Source organism: Anopheles funestus, chromosome 2RL (genome assembly GCF_943734845.2).
Source record: "Anopheles funestus chromosome 2RL, idAnoFuneDA-416_04, whole genome shotgun sequence".
NCBI lineage: Eukaryota > Metazoa > Arthropoda > Insecta > Diptera > Culicidae > Anopheles > Anopheles funestus.
In genome coordinates, this window is record NC_064598.1 from 7,315,359 (window position 1) to 7,332,464 (window position 17,106).

At 41.5% G+C, this 17,106-nt stretch overlaps 3 protein-coding genes across 3 annotated transcripts; 1 reads left to right on the top strand and 2 right to left on the bottom strand.

The window, feature by feature from the left end:
- Positions 1-6,578: 6,578 nt before the first annotated feature.
- LOC125766400 (nuclear RNA export factor 2) lies at positions 6,579-10,100 on the bottom strand. Its single transcript, XM_049432327.1, has 4 exons — positions 8,898-10,100; positions 8,119-8,814; positions 7,108-7,920; positions 6,579-7,039 (listed from the first exon to the last, which is right to left on the bottom strand). The coding sequence occupies exons 1-4, from the start codon at positions 9,933-9,935 to the stop codon at positions 6,842-6,844; spliced, it is 2,745 nt and encodes a 914-aa protein (XP_049288284.1). The 5' UTR covers positions 9,936-10,100; the 3' UTR covers positions 6,579-6,841.
- A 268-nt stretch (positions 10,101-10,368) lies between these two features.
- On the top strand, positions 10,369-11,942 carry LOC125766424 (uncharacterized). The gene is made up of 2 exons (XM_049432384.1): positions 10,369-11,335; positions 11,400-11,942. Exons 1-2 carry the CDS (start codon positions 10,624-10,626, stop codon positions 11,750-11,752), a joined length of 1,065 nt encoding a protein of 354 aa, XP_049288341.1. The 5' UTR covers positions 10,369-10,623; the 3' UTR covers positions 11,753-11,942.
- Positions 11,943-12,868: 926 nt separating this feature from the next.
- LOC125766408 (uncharacterized) lies at positions 12,869-16,265 on the bottom strand. Its single transcript, XM_049432353.1, has 4 exons — positions 16,134-16,265; positions 15,953-16,047; positions 14,198-15,891; positions 12,869-14,126 (listed from the first exon to the last, which is right to left on the bottom strand). The coding sequence occupies exons 3-4, from the start codon at positions 15,798-15,800 to the stop codon at positions 13,765-13,767; spliced, it is 1,965 nt and encodes a 654-aa protein (XP_049288310.1). The 5' UTR covers positions 15,801-15,891; positions 15,953-16,047; positions 16,134-16,265; the 3' UTR covers positions 12,869-13,764.
- Between the last annotated feature and the right edge of the window lie 841 nt (positions 16,266-17,106).

Below are 17,106 nucleotides of genomic sequence, written 5' to 3' on the forward strand. Positions count from 1 at the left end.
ACATGAAAGTGGCTGCATTCAGCAACAAATTCATCAAAACCTAACTATCTTTAGCAGGGAGTAATTTATCCAAATTGCAACAACCAAAACAAAAAACAATACAAACAAACACAACTTTTTCCTACTTTCAACTAGTTTGTCTTATTTTAATCAACCGATAGTTTTCCATCCGCCCGCCGATCGTCGGCAGCACGAAAAATTAACCTCTACCTCCCGGTCGCAAAAACATTCAATCAGATCCGTCGCTAAACTTTCCATTCCTGATGATGTGCTTTAGTTTCGCAATTTGTCTGCATTCCGGAAATCAGTTTCTCATGCTAAAGTTTTATAACCCCTTTGCCGGATGGAAACACTGTCGCACGTACACAGAAAAGCAGTACCAGCTGAAAGATTGCCTTGCCGTTTCCGGCTGCCGCAGTTTCCATTTTCTTTGCCCATGTACCATTTGACCAGAAATGCTAAATCAACCAAATAACCAAGATTTACATCCGCCCGCGCTAGCAAACGAACTGCTAGCTGCCGGCTCTGTCAATAAAAATGGTTTTTCATTCATTTCCACGAAAGAAGTAAAAGAGCAACGATTGACACCGTAGCACGTACGGCAAGGGCCGTGAATGAAGCAAGCGGGCAACCGCACTACGGTTTTAAATTTCCCAAATTTTTGGAATCAGTTCATTTTGCATGCCAAACTCGAAATTGGAAAATTTCCTCTCAACGTTTGTAAACCCGGCCAGCGGGAAGCCGCAACTTCCCCGAGCACAGTTCGGATTGCTTACGGTAAAATTTTGGGATCGCGCAATTCACTCCACAAAAAAGGAGGCGTACGCGGAAAAGGAAACATCTACCGAATTATAAATGCAACAAAACCTACAATCAGTCAACCACAGCTGCAGCCCAACCGCAACGATGCATTCGGCTCAGTTATGCTGATGGACATCTTAACAGCAAGCCACAACGCTGCCAAGCGGAAGCGAAAGCGATGAAGGATCGTAAATGTTTTATCTTTGCGACGATTTCTTATGCTCCTTTCGTGCTCCGTCACAACAAAAAATGGACAATACGAAATGTGGTTGACTTCCGGCATTGGGAGCCGCACAGTGGCCGCAAAACCGCGAACCGTGGAAAGGAACGAGCGAGGATTGCTTCTTGGCAATGATCCGAATGTGTACCGTGATGAGAGTATTTTACTTTACCGCATAAATTGGATAATTTTCCTGATCCGTGGTAGAACAGCATTCACCTAATGAGATGCAGTTGATGCTTGTCATCCGTTGACTGGAAAGCTATGTTTTGGTGGTTACTGAGTAAATTATGATCAAGCTGAATAGAGTTATTACGCTTAAACGAGTACCAACATGACAACAATTATTTGACTTCTAGATAACATCCTGGATCTTATTCAAAATGAAATAAATTCTATCAAAAGCCGTCATTTTAGAAATAGAAAATAGAAATGAAAAATGTAAAACTAAAAATATGGTGTAAATAATAACGATAAACAGTATTAGTAAAAAACATAAAAAATAACATTTACATATAAAAGAACATTTAAACAAATCAATACAGAAAAAAGACAGAAAATAAAAGCAGACAAAAAAGAAAAAAAGAACGAAGCAAAGCATTCAAAAGTCAAACAACAAAAACAGAACAAATATTAGAAAGCAGAACAAATCAGCATAAGAAAACAATAAAAGTATAATTAAGAACAACAAACAAATTATAAAATTACTTTATTGATGGCACACCTGCGAACAAAGTCAATACCACATAGTTGCTATTATTTAATATCCACTAACATACAAAGTAGCAACTAATGCCAACCCATAAAACCAATGCAAGTAAATAATAACTCGTGGAAATTATTTACCAGAATCGTTTTCCGAATACTTTCCGTTTTGCCAGGTTCGAACACATCATTCGAACGGTGGGAAAGTAAAAACAACTTTACGATTGACCAGGCGAGAACTTTTTTATGAGACTTTCGCCACTGTGCCACCGTAGCCCGGTGTTGCCGTCCATTTTATGATCATGTTTGTTCGACGGTAGGAGAAAAGAGAAAAGTTTTTTGTCCCTCGACTTCTGTCGTTTTTTGGAACGGCCCGGCCCGGCCAGCGACGCTCGCGACGCGTCATTTCGTTGGCTGTCGAAACCAACAAACCGCAATTTCAACAGAACTTCTAGGGTAAAGTATAAAAAGAGCTTACAACAGCAGGAACCAGTAAAAAAGGGCTTACGGTCCTTTCCCAACGAATGGTTCCTTTACACGGATGTGGGTGCGAGAGAGAAAAAAAGGGCAAACATACATTACGAACCACCGAATGCAGTGAACAAGTAATTAGAAAACGTCTTCACAGTCCATTTCTGATCCATGCACGATACCGCCTCACAACACCCCGCAGCACCAGTTCTATTTGTTAATACGACGTATGACACTTTTTTTTGTTCTATTTCTGTTCTTTTGGTTTTCCTCATACGATCATACCGTGAGCAACAAGCTGGTTCGCTTCACAGGTCGGATGCTGGCTGTGTTAGCTTGCGGTTGTTCTCCTCCTTCGTTCAGTGGTTCTTTTTATCGTTTTGTTTTCCCCTGGCATGGATTTATTTTCAAATTGCATTCCTGTTCCAAAAGCAACAAGAAGAGAAGAGAAAAAAAAGCAGTCGAACCCAAACCCACAACATGGTTTTTGTTTTCTGCAGGGCGCTACCGAGGAGCAGAAGAGTAAAGCAATGGTCATACACGCACAATCAAGTAACATAACTCCTTTTGCGCGGTACGGTGAAGCAAACAATTGTATAAAAAAAAGGAATGGAAAAAACATACCAAAACATGAAGGCAAGATTGAAACGATCGTGCAAAAGCAGGGAAGGAGAGAGTAGATAAGTTCTGGCTACGACCACGAGGCACACGTTCTACCATGAATAGATGCGAATACCTACGCAAAGATGAAACTTTTGAACCAGCTTTTGCGTGGAAACAGGATTTGGTTTTCAAACACCCGCACATTCGTCGAAGGCAAAACAATCCCTCCCCCAAGAACGAAAAAAACAGTTTTTTTGCTTTCACCATTTTGGAACGCTTTAAATGTTAAAGAAACATTTGTATCCATTTTCTAAAGAAGAAAGCTCCATCGAAATAATGAATGGATTCTGGTATGTTGTTTGCATTTTGAAATAATACATTTACTACAATAGAAAATTGAAACATCCAAATAGTGCGACTTAAAGCACTTTAGTTATGCGCATTGCATACTTGCAGGCAAATCTCTCAATCTACCCCAAAAATCAGCAAACCACGCTGCACAATTCTTAGCCTTTTCTTCATTCTTTTTTCATTACAAAACGCAATCTCACTCACTGCTACAAAGCGAGCGGGTATTGTAAATGTTCACAAGAATGTAAAACAAAATAAAAATTTAGAAATCACTGCGCAAACACATAGCATATCGACTTGTTGCATACAAGCTAGGTAAAATTGGGAAGTGATGGAAAAGTAAAAGCATTCTTCGCTACGATGCACTGCTGCACTGGTGCATGTAGTAGAAAAGCGCACGGTTACCGATTGACAAACCATCTCGCACGGATGGTTAAGGGTTGTGTGAAATAAAGTACTTCACTTCCCTTGTGCAACAGGTTACAAACGGAAGCACAATAATACATGATTTGGAACGGTTGTAACAAGAAAAAGGGGAGCAATTTAAGCGTCATTGAGTTTTGCTTTCTATTTGTATATAATTTTTGTTGATCAACACGTGTTGTTGAACATTTTAAATCTGATTTAAAAAATTATTTTTTGTACAGAATTTCTCATATTGAAATTGATGTTACTTTATTTTTTTAGTTAAGTTTGTTATACAAATTTCAATCAAATTTGCAAAAAAAAAACAATTTTAAGTTGTCAGTTACATTCAACGATTTAATGAATTAAGTCACTATTATTTAGTATGTTGTTTTTATGATATTTTTTTTGCATTTTCCAGCAAGCAACGCAAAACATGATACCCAGAAATGTTGCTACAACAATTAGCTAATGACGCACGGTTCGTGACGTTGGAGTGGAAATGGAATGACTAACCGAACTAGACGCTATATACAGCGTACTTCAACATTGACTCCTGACGGGTAGATGCAAGCGTGGACGGTGTGTAGACGAGGTTCGCGAATGCAACACGTTCACAGCGTTTCCACTAATAGAGTGTGGGTTAGTATGCGGAACTATTTGCATAGAAATTTCCCCATCCACCGTTAGCGTGAAAGGAAAGCGGAACGTAACGTTGAACGCTCGAAAACGCGCGATAGAATGAACGGGAAAAATCAGAGCAAATGAAGCTGTACATACCTTCTAACGACTACGCGCTGGGTATTGGTTTATACTTGTAACGATTTTTTTAAAGCAATAATCGATTTGTTTTAGCTTCTTTTGAAGAAAAACATGCATGGGGTTTAGAACATACAGGTAGTCGCCGAGATATCATAGCGCATGTATATTTGAAGAGCTAGAATGTCGTTCTCTTTATGCCATTCACATTAGAATAAAGGATATTTTATACAATTTAAGAATATTAGAGCTTTGAGACGTAAGGAGAATGAAAATTGGATTCTTTGGAAGATTAAGTGAAATCTGTAAAAGTAGATGTTCAAGCTTTCCCCCTTCTTTAATCGATTGTAAAAGCTTTGAAGAAAGTTTAATTAATTTTGAATCACTTCATCACTTGAACTCAAAACCCTAAATCTTAAACGCTAAACGTAAAGGCAATTTCCTACTCGGTACTCATATCATGGCATATTTGAATAACGAAAGTATAAAATTGAATGAAAATAACAGGACCTAAACTTTACTATTGTGTAATTTATTTGATTATCCGCGCTTAATCCGTTCGGCGTTACCATACTGTACTGCGAATTCAGTTCAACGAACACTAAAGCCATTAGTGCTAAATCCCCTGAATTCCTGCAATCCGCAATGCAATGTAGTGCAATAAGAACATCAGAAACAAAAACAAAGCCCATTTGTTCGTTAGTGTCCAAACCAAACCAAACTATTTTTATGAACCACATCCACGAATCATAATCAATAAACGATAGCATGCAAAAGGAAAAACCGCGGTTAAAGTTTCAAAACATCATCGTTCATGCACAGGATGCACAGATGTTCCGTCGTCGGTTTATGAAAAACAAACAGACGTTCCGTTATCGGTTTTGTTATCATTGGAAGCTTCTTTTTCTACTCTAGACCATACACACACACACACACACACCCGGAAGCATCAATGCGTCGAATTCTGACAGTCCGCTAGTCGTCCATCATTACTCCACCGGAGTGCTCGAAGCTATTCGCATGCCTTTTTGCCAGCTATAATTTCCTCTTTTTATTTCAACCATCTACCCGTTACAATTTACCCATTCCGCAGAGGGCGTTCCATCCGTTATCGTTTCCGAACGATCCGATCCGGATCACATATCACTCCACCCTGCCACCTGCCTCGAAATGCACCGAATGTCGTTAAGATAAAATGCATATGATTAGAAGTGACAACAATATGGTCGATTCTCTGATCCACCTCAGCCCCAGCCGTGCCGTACGTTGGACAACCTTTACACCATCCGTTGCAATGGGAAAGCGTGCACCATTTGTCGGTGATGCCCTCCGGTTGATTGGTTGATGTGCGAACGTCGATGGAAAGTATCGCGCGTTGGCAGCTCACATCAATCCCCACACCCTGGGGGCTGTTATTGTAATGTGAGTGGTCAATTTTACGATAATTATTATAGTGTGCACCTCTTGCATGTGCACTAACACACGACGGTAAGGGTTTACTACTTCCGGGATGTTTCGTCACGGTGTTTGGCAAGCGAAAAGCGTCCGCTCTGCTTCACCGTTTGATTTGATTCGATTCGCATAACCGCAGGGGAAAACATTTGTTTTATGCTCGGTTGCTTCTACTGCTCTCATGGTGCGTTGCCAATCAACGTGTGGCCAGCATCGGTTACATCACATACAAATACACCCGCAACCCTGCGGGACCTACCAGTTATTTTTTTCTAGCGTTGAATACGACAGAAATCAACCTTTTTGTCAAAATGCATACATTCGAGCTGCTTGGAGAGCGGAAATTAAATTTTCCTTCAAAATACCACGCGCTTTTGCTCGTGCCTTCCGACAGCAACGATTAACTTTAAAGTGCATCCTACCCCAAAAGGAGCATGTACAAACACACTCACCGCATACAAGCGTCCGGTACATCCAGGTCAAATTTGCACAGCCGCATACAGGCGAGATTATTAATGTGGCTTTTCTGCCTAATGCTCAATGATCCAGCGAGCATCATTAATGTCAGCGGGACCGGCACTGTTTAACCCATTTATGCAGAACGGTCGAACGTTTCGCGGTGGTCGCATTTTACATTGTTTCGAGCACCATACATTACGCTACAGCCCACTTGACGGCTGCTACTTGAGCTAATTACTTGTTGTTTGCCTACAATTTGTGTTTGCCTTCCTTTATCCACCGCGACTCAGCTTTTCATCGTATATTTAACCACAACTTCAACGATTCAAAAATGCACTGTATAAACAAATGATTCCATCTGAATTCTTGTCTTTATTCTGCGTGTAACGCTTTGGTGCATTCAATTCATTAATTCATTCAACAACAGAAACTATTAACCGCTGCAACTCAATTTACATATAAACATACATCCTATCGGTGACGAACAAGAGATAAACTCGTGCTAATCGTGCATGATAATTTAAACCATGCTTTCCTTACTCTCCACTATCCTTCACAACTGCAACACAATATTCTAAGCCCGTTTTTTGTACATGTTTCTATCACATCCATTTGCTACAGATTGTCACCCTCGAAGGCAATCTTTGGAATTCGCTTTGATTCGTACAGCTTCAAAAATACATTTAATGCCAGCTTCAGATTCCAGGACGATTCTTCCAGACATCGTTTCGACCATTCCTGATTCAATTTCGTCAGTTGCCGGAAAACGATCAACGCATTCTCTCGGTCATCGGTATTGCTAGGAGCAGAATCCTATAAGGGTGGGAAAAATATTATCAACGAGTCTGTGAAAACACATTAAAATACCGCATCGAACTCACCATCGAACACTCCGCCTCTGTTACGGATTGGTTTTGGTCGCTAGACTGACCGAAAGCTTCATTACCGGTAACTGTCATGTCGTACATATGCAACATATCGTTGGTAATTTTGTATTCCAGCGCCTCGTGAAACAGATTCTTGCCCATACCGCACGGTTGAATTATCCACGTGCGCGTAAAGCCGAGGTAGTGATTCTGTTCCAGGTTGGCCGCTTCATCCTCCCTCATGCGGCCGTGCACGATGATCATGATGCGTTCCGGCGTGAACAACGGCACATCGATACGGAACGAGTAGTAATCAAAATCCGTCTTCGGAAAGGATGTCAACACGTAACAGATACGCTCGTTGCCAACGATCAGCATCGACATTGCACGATCGAGATTGCCCCTAAACTTTAACAAATTACGACTATGCTGGATGTAGCTAGCCTGTCGCAACTGTTGCGAATTCATCTGCTCCTCCGTGATCAGTGCCACGTCCAAATCAAAATCACACGTCATGGAAAACTGTGCATTCGTATGGTACAGTTCCTGCAGGTCAGCGCGCTGGAAGGAATCGAACAGCGAAAAGTAATGCTTCACGAACGACTCGACCAACTTGTACGCTTCCGGCGCACAGATGTAGTTCTGACAGTGGGCGAAATTTCCCAACAGCGGCTTTCCGTCGAGTTGCTTCAGCGTGCCAAAAAACTGCCTAACCTTCCGCACGTACTCCACACTTGAGTGCATCGTTCCGCACAGGGGATTATGATCCAAAAACACCTCGCTAATGTTATTCCAGGGAATGCCTTTCAGATCGGAGATGTTCGAAATCTGTAAAATAGGAAACATTTATTTAACCTATCGATTCACCGACATCTTCATCTTCAAACCTCAACTGCTTTTGAAACATTTCACAACCATTTCAATATTGCAATTTGAAATATTTCATTGCAGCTCGCGTTTGGAGTGTTGTACTAAAGACGAGAGATTGTTTCGAATTCAAAGCATTCAAAAGCAAACGGAGATTACCATATTGTAGCGCAGATCCAGCGATACCAGACTGTAAAACTTTGCGAGACTTTCTAGTGCCCCGCAGTTCTTTAGCTCGTTATCACGCAACCGCAACACCAAACACGTATTACCGTACTTCCGGGCAGCACACTCCATAATGTACCGGAGCGTGCACGGACTTTTCGCACAAAAGTCTACAAATTTGCACTTGTTCAGCTCCGTCTGCATGGAGGAGAGATCGAGACAGTTCCGTTTGGACCGTTTAATAACGAACCGTTCTAACTTTTTCAACGGCTGTACATCCTTTTCGCCCGCTTCGGCAACGTTCATCGCGAGCGTTACCCTCAGCACAATGTTATTGGCGGGCATCGGCAGCTTTAGCTTTTGTCTCACCAACACCAGCAGCGCATCGAAACAATTTTGGACCAGAAATTCATCCTCCTTCGAGTAGGTTTTGTAGTAGCAGGGGAAAAACTTGTGCTTGCCTAGCAGATTGAACAGTGCATCCAAAATGTCCTGCTTGTTGCACACCCCGTTATGTTGCACCGTCACCTTATGCCAGTGGGGCGTCATGTTGTACTTCTGAAAAGCGGTCGGATTCATGTCCGCCTCCGTAATTAACGTTCCGGGGGAAGTCATTTCCACTTCCTCTTCATCCTCTTCCTCAACAACACGCGATATTTTTGTCACAGCCGCAGTTGTTAGACTGGTGTCCTAAAACGAAAAAGTAAACAAACACGAGACATTCAACCCAAAAATGCAAAATGCGCCGATTCTATTACAAACTACAAGCGTACCAGCTTCAGCAAATCAGGAAACGTGCTGTGAAGAACCTTCTCGTAATCGGGCACCTCGGTTAAATTGTTGCCCGCCACGAACAGCTCCATCAGTGGCATCTCTTTAAGCCCTCTCAGTGAGCTCGGATGCTTAATTCGATTGCCACGCAAATCCAGGCTTACGAGCCGCAAACTCTTCGCACTGGCCAGCACCGATATATGGCTGATGCCGTTGTTCGACAGGCGCAACGTGTTGATGCAACTGTTATCACTCATAACCTGCACGATAGCCGAACAGACGACCTCAAACTGTGCCCGATTGCCGAGATTAATGCACAGCTCCTGCAAACAAACATGCTCGGCAAAGCTGTCCAAATTCAGCAAAGTATTGCTGCCGTACTGAGCCGCATTGTCACACCGTTCTTGCACCGCCTTCGTTATGGTTTGCCTCGGGAATATCTGTCCGATTTGGAATCGAGCCGCTCCGAGACGTACGCTTATCGCAAGATCTGTCTGTCCTAGCTTTAGCTTCAACCCATCCTCAAACAACTTCACCAGGACCTGGTTGCACATACGCAGCAGAAAGAAGTCTACGTTTATGTGACGCCGATATGCCACCGGGAAGAAATCGCAGTACGAAAACTTGGTAAACAGTGCTTCCAGTATCTTCGCCTTTGAGCAGCTGTTCTCGTGGTGGACAATCACCTGATGCCACACGTCCGCTCGGTTCATCATCGTTCGATCGTACTGGAGGTTAGATGCAACGTACAAACGGCTCGCTAGTTTGGGTTCGAGCACAATTGCCGATTCTCCCGTGCGCATTTTTAACGTCCTCGGTAACACGCTGTGTATGTTGTAGAATGCGTTTTCATCGTGGTCATCCTGCCGCATCTGCAGCTCACTAACGGTTGCCTGTGTGCAAACTGGTATCTGTTTTTCTCGGTCCTGTTGTTGCATTTCTTGCACCATCTCATCGATGCAACTGTTCGTTACATCGCAAAGCAAACTGCTGTCCGCTGAGGATTCTAATTTGATGCGCACAGTTCCGTTCGTATCCATTTTTCACTGCTTTTTTAACACTTCGAATACAAACTCAGTCGCCACCGCTAACAACAATCTACCGGCGCTTTGGTGGAATGCATTGTATTGAAATTTGCTGAAGCAAGCAAATTGACGTTCGGCTAGCGGTCTATTGAAGCAGTGTTGCCAGCAGAGCTAGTTTTATTGAATGGAACATTTTTAAAAATTACAACTCAAACATTTTTAATTTATCGTTTAAATGCTCGGTTTAATAACATGTAGAGCACAAATTGTAATGGAATAAAGCATAAATTAAGACTTTTCAATTATTCTGATCTGGTGAAATAAATGAAATATTTAAAGTTTCTACCCGCAGCATAAATCATGGTGGAAATTCAAGTGGACAAACGGTATGCTTCGAACCACTCGTAACAATATATTTCATATTTATTTTGTTGTGCCTTTAAGTTTAAATAAAACAAAAAGATATATTCACACGAAGCAATTAGATAAAGCATTATCCCTTTTTAAATTTTTTCAAAATTACACAAAATACAATTTGTCTGGAAAATGTCAACAGAATAACCTCGAGCCGCGGCCAGTCAGCTGTGCGTGTTGTTGTTTATGTTTTGTACGCACAATCAATACACTTTATTTCACAATCGTACAATATATTCCCAGTTCTCAACGACGCTGATTATCGGAAAATTGTGCATACAAAAGGAACATGTTTTTCCTTAAAGTGTCCCGATCGGCATTAGCATCCTGCATATGGAGTCGCGCTCTTTCCACGACCAGAATCAACTGGACATCCATCAAAACAGTGCAGGAAAAAGTTAATCCATACGCGAAAATTCGAATTAACTGTGCATACGATCTGAAAATTGTACCTTACGATTTGCTCGACTGTCCCGATTCCAACATCCTCAAGGCGACGGTGAAGCACGACAGCAATGTAGACAACTTTGCGGTAGAAATATCGGACAAAATTGTCACTATTACGAGCGACCCGAATACCGGTGGAACAGAATGTATTTTGGAAGTTCCTATAAAAGCAGACTTGCAAATCCATAACAATGGAACCACCTCGATAGCGAACCTGTACAGCGATGATATCGAAATCGTTGGTACCGGAGACATAGAGACGCGAAGTCTTCGTTCGACGAACATAACACTTAACAGCGCTACCGGAAATATAGCCTGCAAGGGTATAACGCTGGCCGAAAACGTAACTGTTACGGCCTCGGGCAAAGGAAACATATTTCTGGACAAATTGCAAGGTGGAACGGTTAGCGCAACCACCGAGATGGGAAACATTTCCGTTAATGCAAGCTACTCGAACAAAAGCTCCTTTCAGACGAAGGATGGCAATTTGGAGCTGAAAAGCATCCACAAAGACTGCACCGTACTGTCGTCCGGTGGTAAACAGTTTACCATGAGTAAGTATGCGCCAGTTGAATTTAATTTTCCTGTCTATACCATGTTGTACGTTTTCATTTACAGACGGTTTCTATGGCACACTCAACGCGGACGTTGGAAGCGAAATTGTAACATTGCAGCTTTCCGAAATGGTTGGCAATAGTAGCATTAAAGCTGTATCATCACAAGTTGTGAACCTTAATCTCGCCGAAACTGTGTACGAAACGTCAGCCATCACTGTAAACTCTTCACACTTAACGCTCGATAGTACGATAAACGATCAGGCTCATCAACGGGATGGTAGCAGTATCACACTTGGAAGGTCTGATGCTGAAAATTCGTTACACGTTCAAACAGACGGTTCGGTTGTAGTACGAAAAATGTCCTGGGCGGACAGTTTTTCTTTCAGTGGTATGAGCCATATGAAGCAACAGTGAAGTTGTGTTAACACGAACACATGTACTCTCAGGACAGCATTTCGATAGTGTTTGATTGAGCCTATATTTATATTGACACTAGTACGGCCAGGCACTTGTTTTATTTGTACGCTTCAAGAAGAAAAGTAGTGGAAAAAATGTTACAATTGATCTTAGTAGTAAATATAGTTTACAATTTCTAGCACCCTAACTATCAGTTTGAATAACCTCATAAAATTTAAATCAACTTCGCGTTCAACTTACAGACACTGCAATTACCCTAATAACTAGGCAAATAGCATCCTGAACGTCTACAGCAAAAGCGCTTGCCAGTTCTTACTCACCAGTACCGTGGTAATCCGTTCGTATGAAAGAAATCCTCTCCACAAAGATCGTTAGTGCATTCAAAGGCACCGCCATGACCACATGTGCATGCATTGCAGTGATGGTAAAACACTTTTCCTTCCGGACACGGACGACTTCCGTTGTGTTGCTGTTGTTCGATCGCTGTTAGTAAGTTAAGGTCATACGAACAGATTCGCTGAGTGGAGTTACCGAATGCAAGACAATTAATGAAGTTGCTACCAGCTCCCATCGTTCGCCGGACACGACGATATTCATCAACACTAACCGTTACTAAGGTGCGCAATTAGTATATCAACCTTTTTTTGGAGCAAAACACATCCCAATATAGAACAAAAATCTTACCATCAATGGCGAGAGATAGAAACATAACTGCAGCAAGAATTGTCGAGAACTTCATCTTGTTAAATGTCGAGAGCGATTGAAATCAATCTCAAGCCGGTTCAGCTTATGAAAGGTATGATAACCATTACCATAGTGTACTTATCTAGGTCATCATAATTGGCACATTCAGTGTTTGAATAGCGCGAGCGATAATACCACATTAATACGTTCTATCTTTCATGATGATAATCATTCGTCCATCATCTTACTCCGTACCAAGGCATTGGCGTTTGTTATAAACTCAGAAGAAGGACCGCAAAACTTTGGAATGTTTCTAGCAGCTTTCCATAAGTTTCAATGGTTTTCCACATAAAAAATCAATTAAACACTACAAAGACAATTCTTTCGTACTACAAAGAGAGAAATACAAAAAGGATTAAAAATACATCGTTTAAAAAGGCTGAAACGTTATGTTATATTTTATTACAATTATTTCTCTCCGCCATTAATAAGGATGACGATCGAATTATTGTATTGCTCAAGAACAAAATGTGATTACATTTCGATCCCAATGATGTTCAATCCAGTCAGTAGTCTCCGTGTCGTTATTAATAACAGGCACATGCAATTATAAATGTTATCCATAGACGCTATTTACCTGAACTGTCCTGAGACATGGTTCTCCCATAAAGCTACGATATATTAAAAATAATTTACGTTTACAGAAAGGATGTAATAAAATTGCTCATCTAGCAAACCCGGCAGACTTCGTAAGGTTCAAATTATAAACGAGTTCCCTATTTGCATAACCGCGCTATTGCAACAAAGACTAGACGCAACAAACCAGGTACCGATCGTGTAATCAAACCAGAATAAGAATCCCGGAAACAAATTGGATATGTGACTGGTATGCTATCGGTAAAGTAAACCACTTGGTACATCCGAAGTAATAGCAATACTACGAAGGGTATTCGAACGCTCTGTAAAAAGCAAACCAAATCAAATCTGAAACGACCATCCGAAATCGTTAGTAAAGAATGAACTATTTTCGACTATTTGATCTTGGAAAGCCAATAGAAAATAGACATGGGATACAGTGGGGATTGTGCGTCAAAACAGGAACGGAAAAAAATAAAGATCTCTATTCAATAAAACAATCAAAATAATCCTGGCTGAATTGAACATTAAACAGTAACGTAACATTTATGAATAACATAAACGTGCGTCTATCCTTTTCCATTAACAGTAAATAACAGTTGGTAGAGAGTGGTTCGAGAACAGGTGGCATATTCCTTATCTATTAATAAAGGTACCTGTTCCCAATTCCACACCCACCACTACCGCAATCAGAATTTGTAATCTGACTGAAGTTCTTCCATTGTACAACTGGTTAAATTTGCCACTATCGCTTTCGTTAGCATATTACAATCATTCGATACCAACACTACCTTTACATTCCCACTAGCAGCTACCGATTGTACCTGCAGTGCGCAGTTTATAATCGAATCGTCCGGCGAGTGTACTGGCATTAGCTCGATTGTATCGTCCCACGGATGTTGTCCCTTAACCCGAGCGTCCTTGGCGCGTAGCATTTGGTGGAGAAATTTTACTACCGGTGTAATTTTTGGACCCAGCTGCGGTTTTTTATGCTTCACTAAGTCCAACTCGTGCAGCACCTTGTACGGTACGACTACGATCGGTTGACTTCCTGTTCAGATGCAAGAGAACAAACTCGTTTAAACAAACGCGAGAAACGTGAGAACATCTCTTTCTACTTACCCGAGTATTTTCTCGACAGGAAATCTTGAAAATCGTTGTAATTTTCGATGAAGATATTGGTGTCAATTACGCAGTAAAAGTAGTTTGCAAACGCAGATAGTCCATCTTTGTACTTTGTCTTTAGATCGGATGCCACCTCGTGCGAATCATCATTCGTTTCCTCTGGTGTATTCTTCAAAGTATTTGGTTTTACCTCTTCTAATAGTTCAGTATTTTGCTGCTGCATCGTTGACTCCGCAATGCTGTCATATTCCATACATTTCGAACTAGCCGGCTCTGCTGAAGGCAAAGGTACCTCCGGCTCAGGACTGATCGTTTCATCTACATCCATTTCAAAGCTGTCTTCCAGATTTTCTGTTCTATTGCTTGCAGCTAGATCCGGGTTATTTTGCTTTACAATTAAATCTTCAGGAACTGCGTCAGTATGCTTGATGGCTGAAGGTTCAGGAATAGCACTAGAAGCTGATAGCTTAGTGAAAGGCGCAGAGTTGGACTGGCTAGTGCTAGGAGATGGTGTTACGTTTACTTTTGGAGGGCTCGTCTCATCTACAGTGGGTTTCATTGGTATACTAGAGGCAGCTTTGGATAAGTTTTGCTCTTCGATTTCTTTTTCCAGAGCAGCACGAAAGTTTTCCAGCCTTGCCTGGGCCGATCCGTGTCGTGTACCATACAGCTCATTGCGCCATGCCACCGGTAAACCCTTGTCCTTTTTGTCCTTTGCTTTCACAATGCTGGAAAGCGTTTTATCCAACCTGTTTGATGTGCTGTGATTGGGAAATTTAGCAGATGCATTGGACCGACCGAAACTTCTACCATTATGCGCTGTTGGATGAGAAGAAACCTCGGGCTCAGGACTGTTTGATTCTACACCATCCACATCCATTCCACAAGTATTTCCAAGTTTTCCGACTACTACGGTAGTTACTGGACGGGTGCTTGCATGCTTTACAGATGAAACGTCAGTAACAGTGTGCTTTACAGTTTCCATTTTCGCGACAGCACTGGTAGCTGTTACGGCAGTGACAGACGCAGTCCTGGAGTGGCTGGTGCTGGAAGTTGACGTTACCTTTCCATTTGGAGGGCTTCTCTCCCCTACAGTGCGTTTGGTTGGTATACTCGAGGCAGCTTTGGATAATTTTTCTTCTTCGACCTCTTTTTGCAGTGCTGCACGTAAGTTTTCTAACCTCGCTTGGGCCGACCCGGGTCGTGCACAATACAGCTCTTTACGCCATGACTCCGGCAATCCGTTGTCCTTTTTGTGGTTTACTTTCACGATGCTGGATAGTGTTTTATCCAACCTGCGCGATGTGCTGCGATCGGGCATTTTGACAGCTGCACTACCCCGACGAATTTGGCCAGCGTCAGACGCTTGAGGTGTTTGCTTTGTGGCTTGTGGTGCTGGCTGGTTTTTTGGTGGTTTTGGACGACTACAAATCGCAGTTCTTGAACTTTCCAATTTTGACCTTACCACTTTTCTTCCAGAAGCAACCGAAGATGCGCTTGCCTTAGACTTACTCGCTGCAGTTGGTATCATCATTGATTTTCTTACTTTTGATATAGTTTCATCCGAAATATCGTCGGAGGCGGATCTTTTCAAGCTCATTTTGCTTGTGTAATTAAGGGTTTTTTGTTTCGATGTGCAGTAAAACGTGCTGAATACGCTAGCTTCGTAAGATGGAACGAATGATATTCGCCTAAAAAGATACATGTAAAATCGCGATAAACACAGTATGGCTTCAATGTTTTCGTACTTACTGTACAAACCCGCATATCTTAATGCATCGTAGACATCTGTGTCCCGAAAGCTATTCGCACATGCGTAACCAGTAAACAGCGTCGAAGTATGTGAACTGTTTCGGAATTGCAGTAAGTTTTGAGTGAAAACAATAGACAGAACATCCATCTTTGTATGTAATTAGTGATAAAGTATTGTTACCTGCTAGCACCACTAACACAAACGCTAACCTATGGCCAGAACAGACCAACAATTGTAACAAAAACCTCAACAAAATCAAACGTACACACTTTGTTACACTAATAACAGGTTGATTTGGAGGGCTACCGAAAAGGTAAACAAACCAGAACTGTCAAATAGCAGGCGCGCTAAACACGCGTTTACAATGTATGCGCCCAGTACTTCTTTTGTGGAAGAAAATATGGAATGGTTCTGGTATTGGATATTTGTTGTAGATTTTATTTTAATTACAGTGGAACATTCATTGATAAATGGTACAATATGTACAAATTCGAGCAAAAATTATTTATTTCTTTTGCAACAATAAAACACAAGGTGAAGTAGAACCGTGCAGTTGAAAAAAACCTTCCCCCATTAAAGATTATCCTGTCGTGTCCTTCTATCCAGCATGGCTCGAGTACCGTTACACTAATAACTGAGACCAATTTCTTGAACATGTTTTAATGGAATCTTATTTTTTTTACTTTTCCGAGTTATTTTTTAAAATATTTTCCTAAAAGTTTTGTACGACCAATGTTGCAGATATTACCAACTCGTCATGCTCATTACTAAACCAATCAGGATTATTAAACGTTTTCTGTACTAAAGGTGAATAAATCTCTGCAACATCATGGTCAATCTCCATAATATACTCCTGTTAATCATGATTCTTGTAATGCAAATAAAAGCTTCACCACCTTATTCCCTCCACATGCGAAGGACAAAAACAGCCAATTTTGTAGTACAGTGACAGTGTGCTATTACAACCACAGAACATAATCTCAAATAACATATGCACGCAGCTAATAATCAGTGGTGTTCTGTTGCGGTGTGAACTTGAGCTAACGCCTCCGCACGTCTAGAGGCACGTGGTGGCATTGAATTCAAATCGCTCCCTTCGATATGAAAGTGTTCCGAAGTTGAGTCACACGGTAAGAGCACAAAGAAAAGCGGT

Coding starts and splice junctions, on each gene's coding strand:
- LOC125766424 (XM_049432384.1), top strand. CDS start 10,624: ATGTTTTTCCTTAAAGTGTCCCGATCGGCATTAGCATCCTGCATATGG. Junction 11,336..11,399: donor TGGTAAACAGTTTACCATGA/GTAAGTATGCGC, acceptor TTTCATTTACAG/ACGGTTTCTATGGCACACTC.
- LOC125766400 (XM_049432327.1), bottom strand. CDS start 9,935: ATGGATACGAACGGAACTGTGCGCATCAAATTAGAATCCTCAGCGGAC. Junction 8,815..8,897: donor TTCCTGATTTGCTGAAGCTG/GTACGCTTGTAG, acceptor TTTTCGTTTTAG/GACACCAGTCTAACAACTGC. Junction 7,040..7,107: donor CAGAGGCGGAGTGTTCGATG/GTGAGTTCGATG, acceptor CCACCCTTATAG/GATTCTGCTCCTAGCAATAC.
- LOC125766408 (XM_049432353.1), bottom strand. CDS start 15,800: ATGAGCTTGAAAAGATCCGCCTCCGACGATATTTCGGATGAAACTATA. Junction 14,127..14,197: donor CCTGTCGAGAAAATACTCGG/GTAAGTAGAAAG, acceptor GCATCTGAACAG/GAAGTCAACCGATCGTAGTC.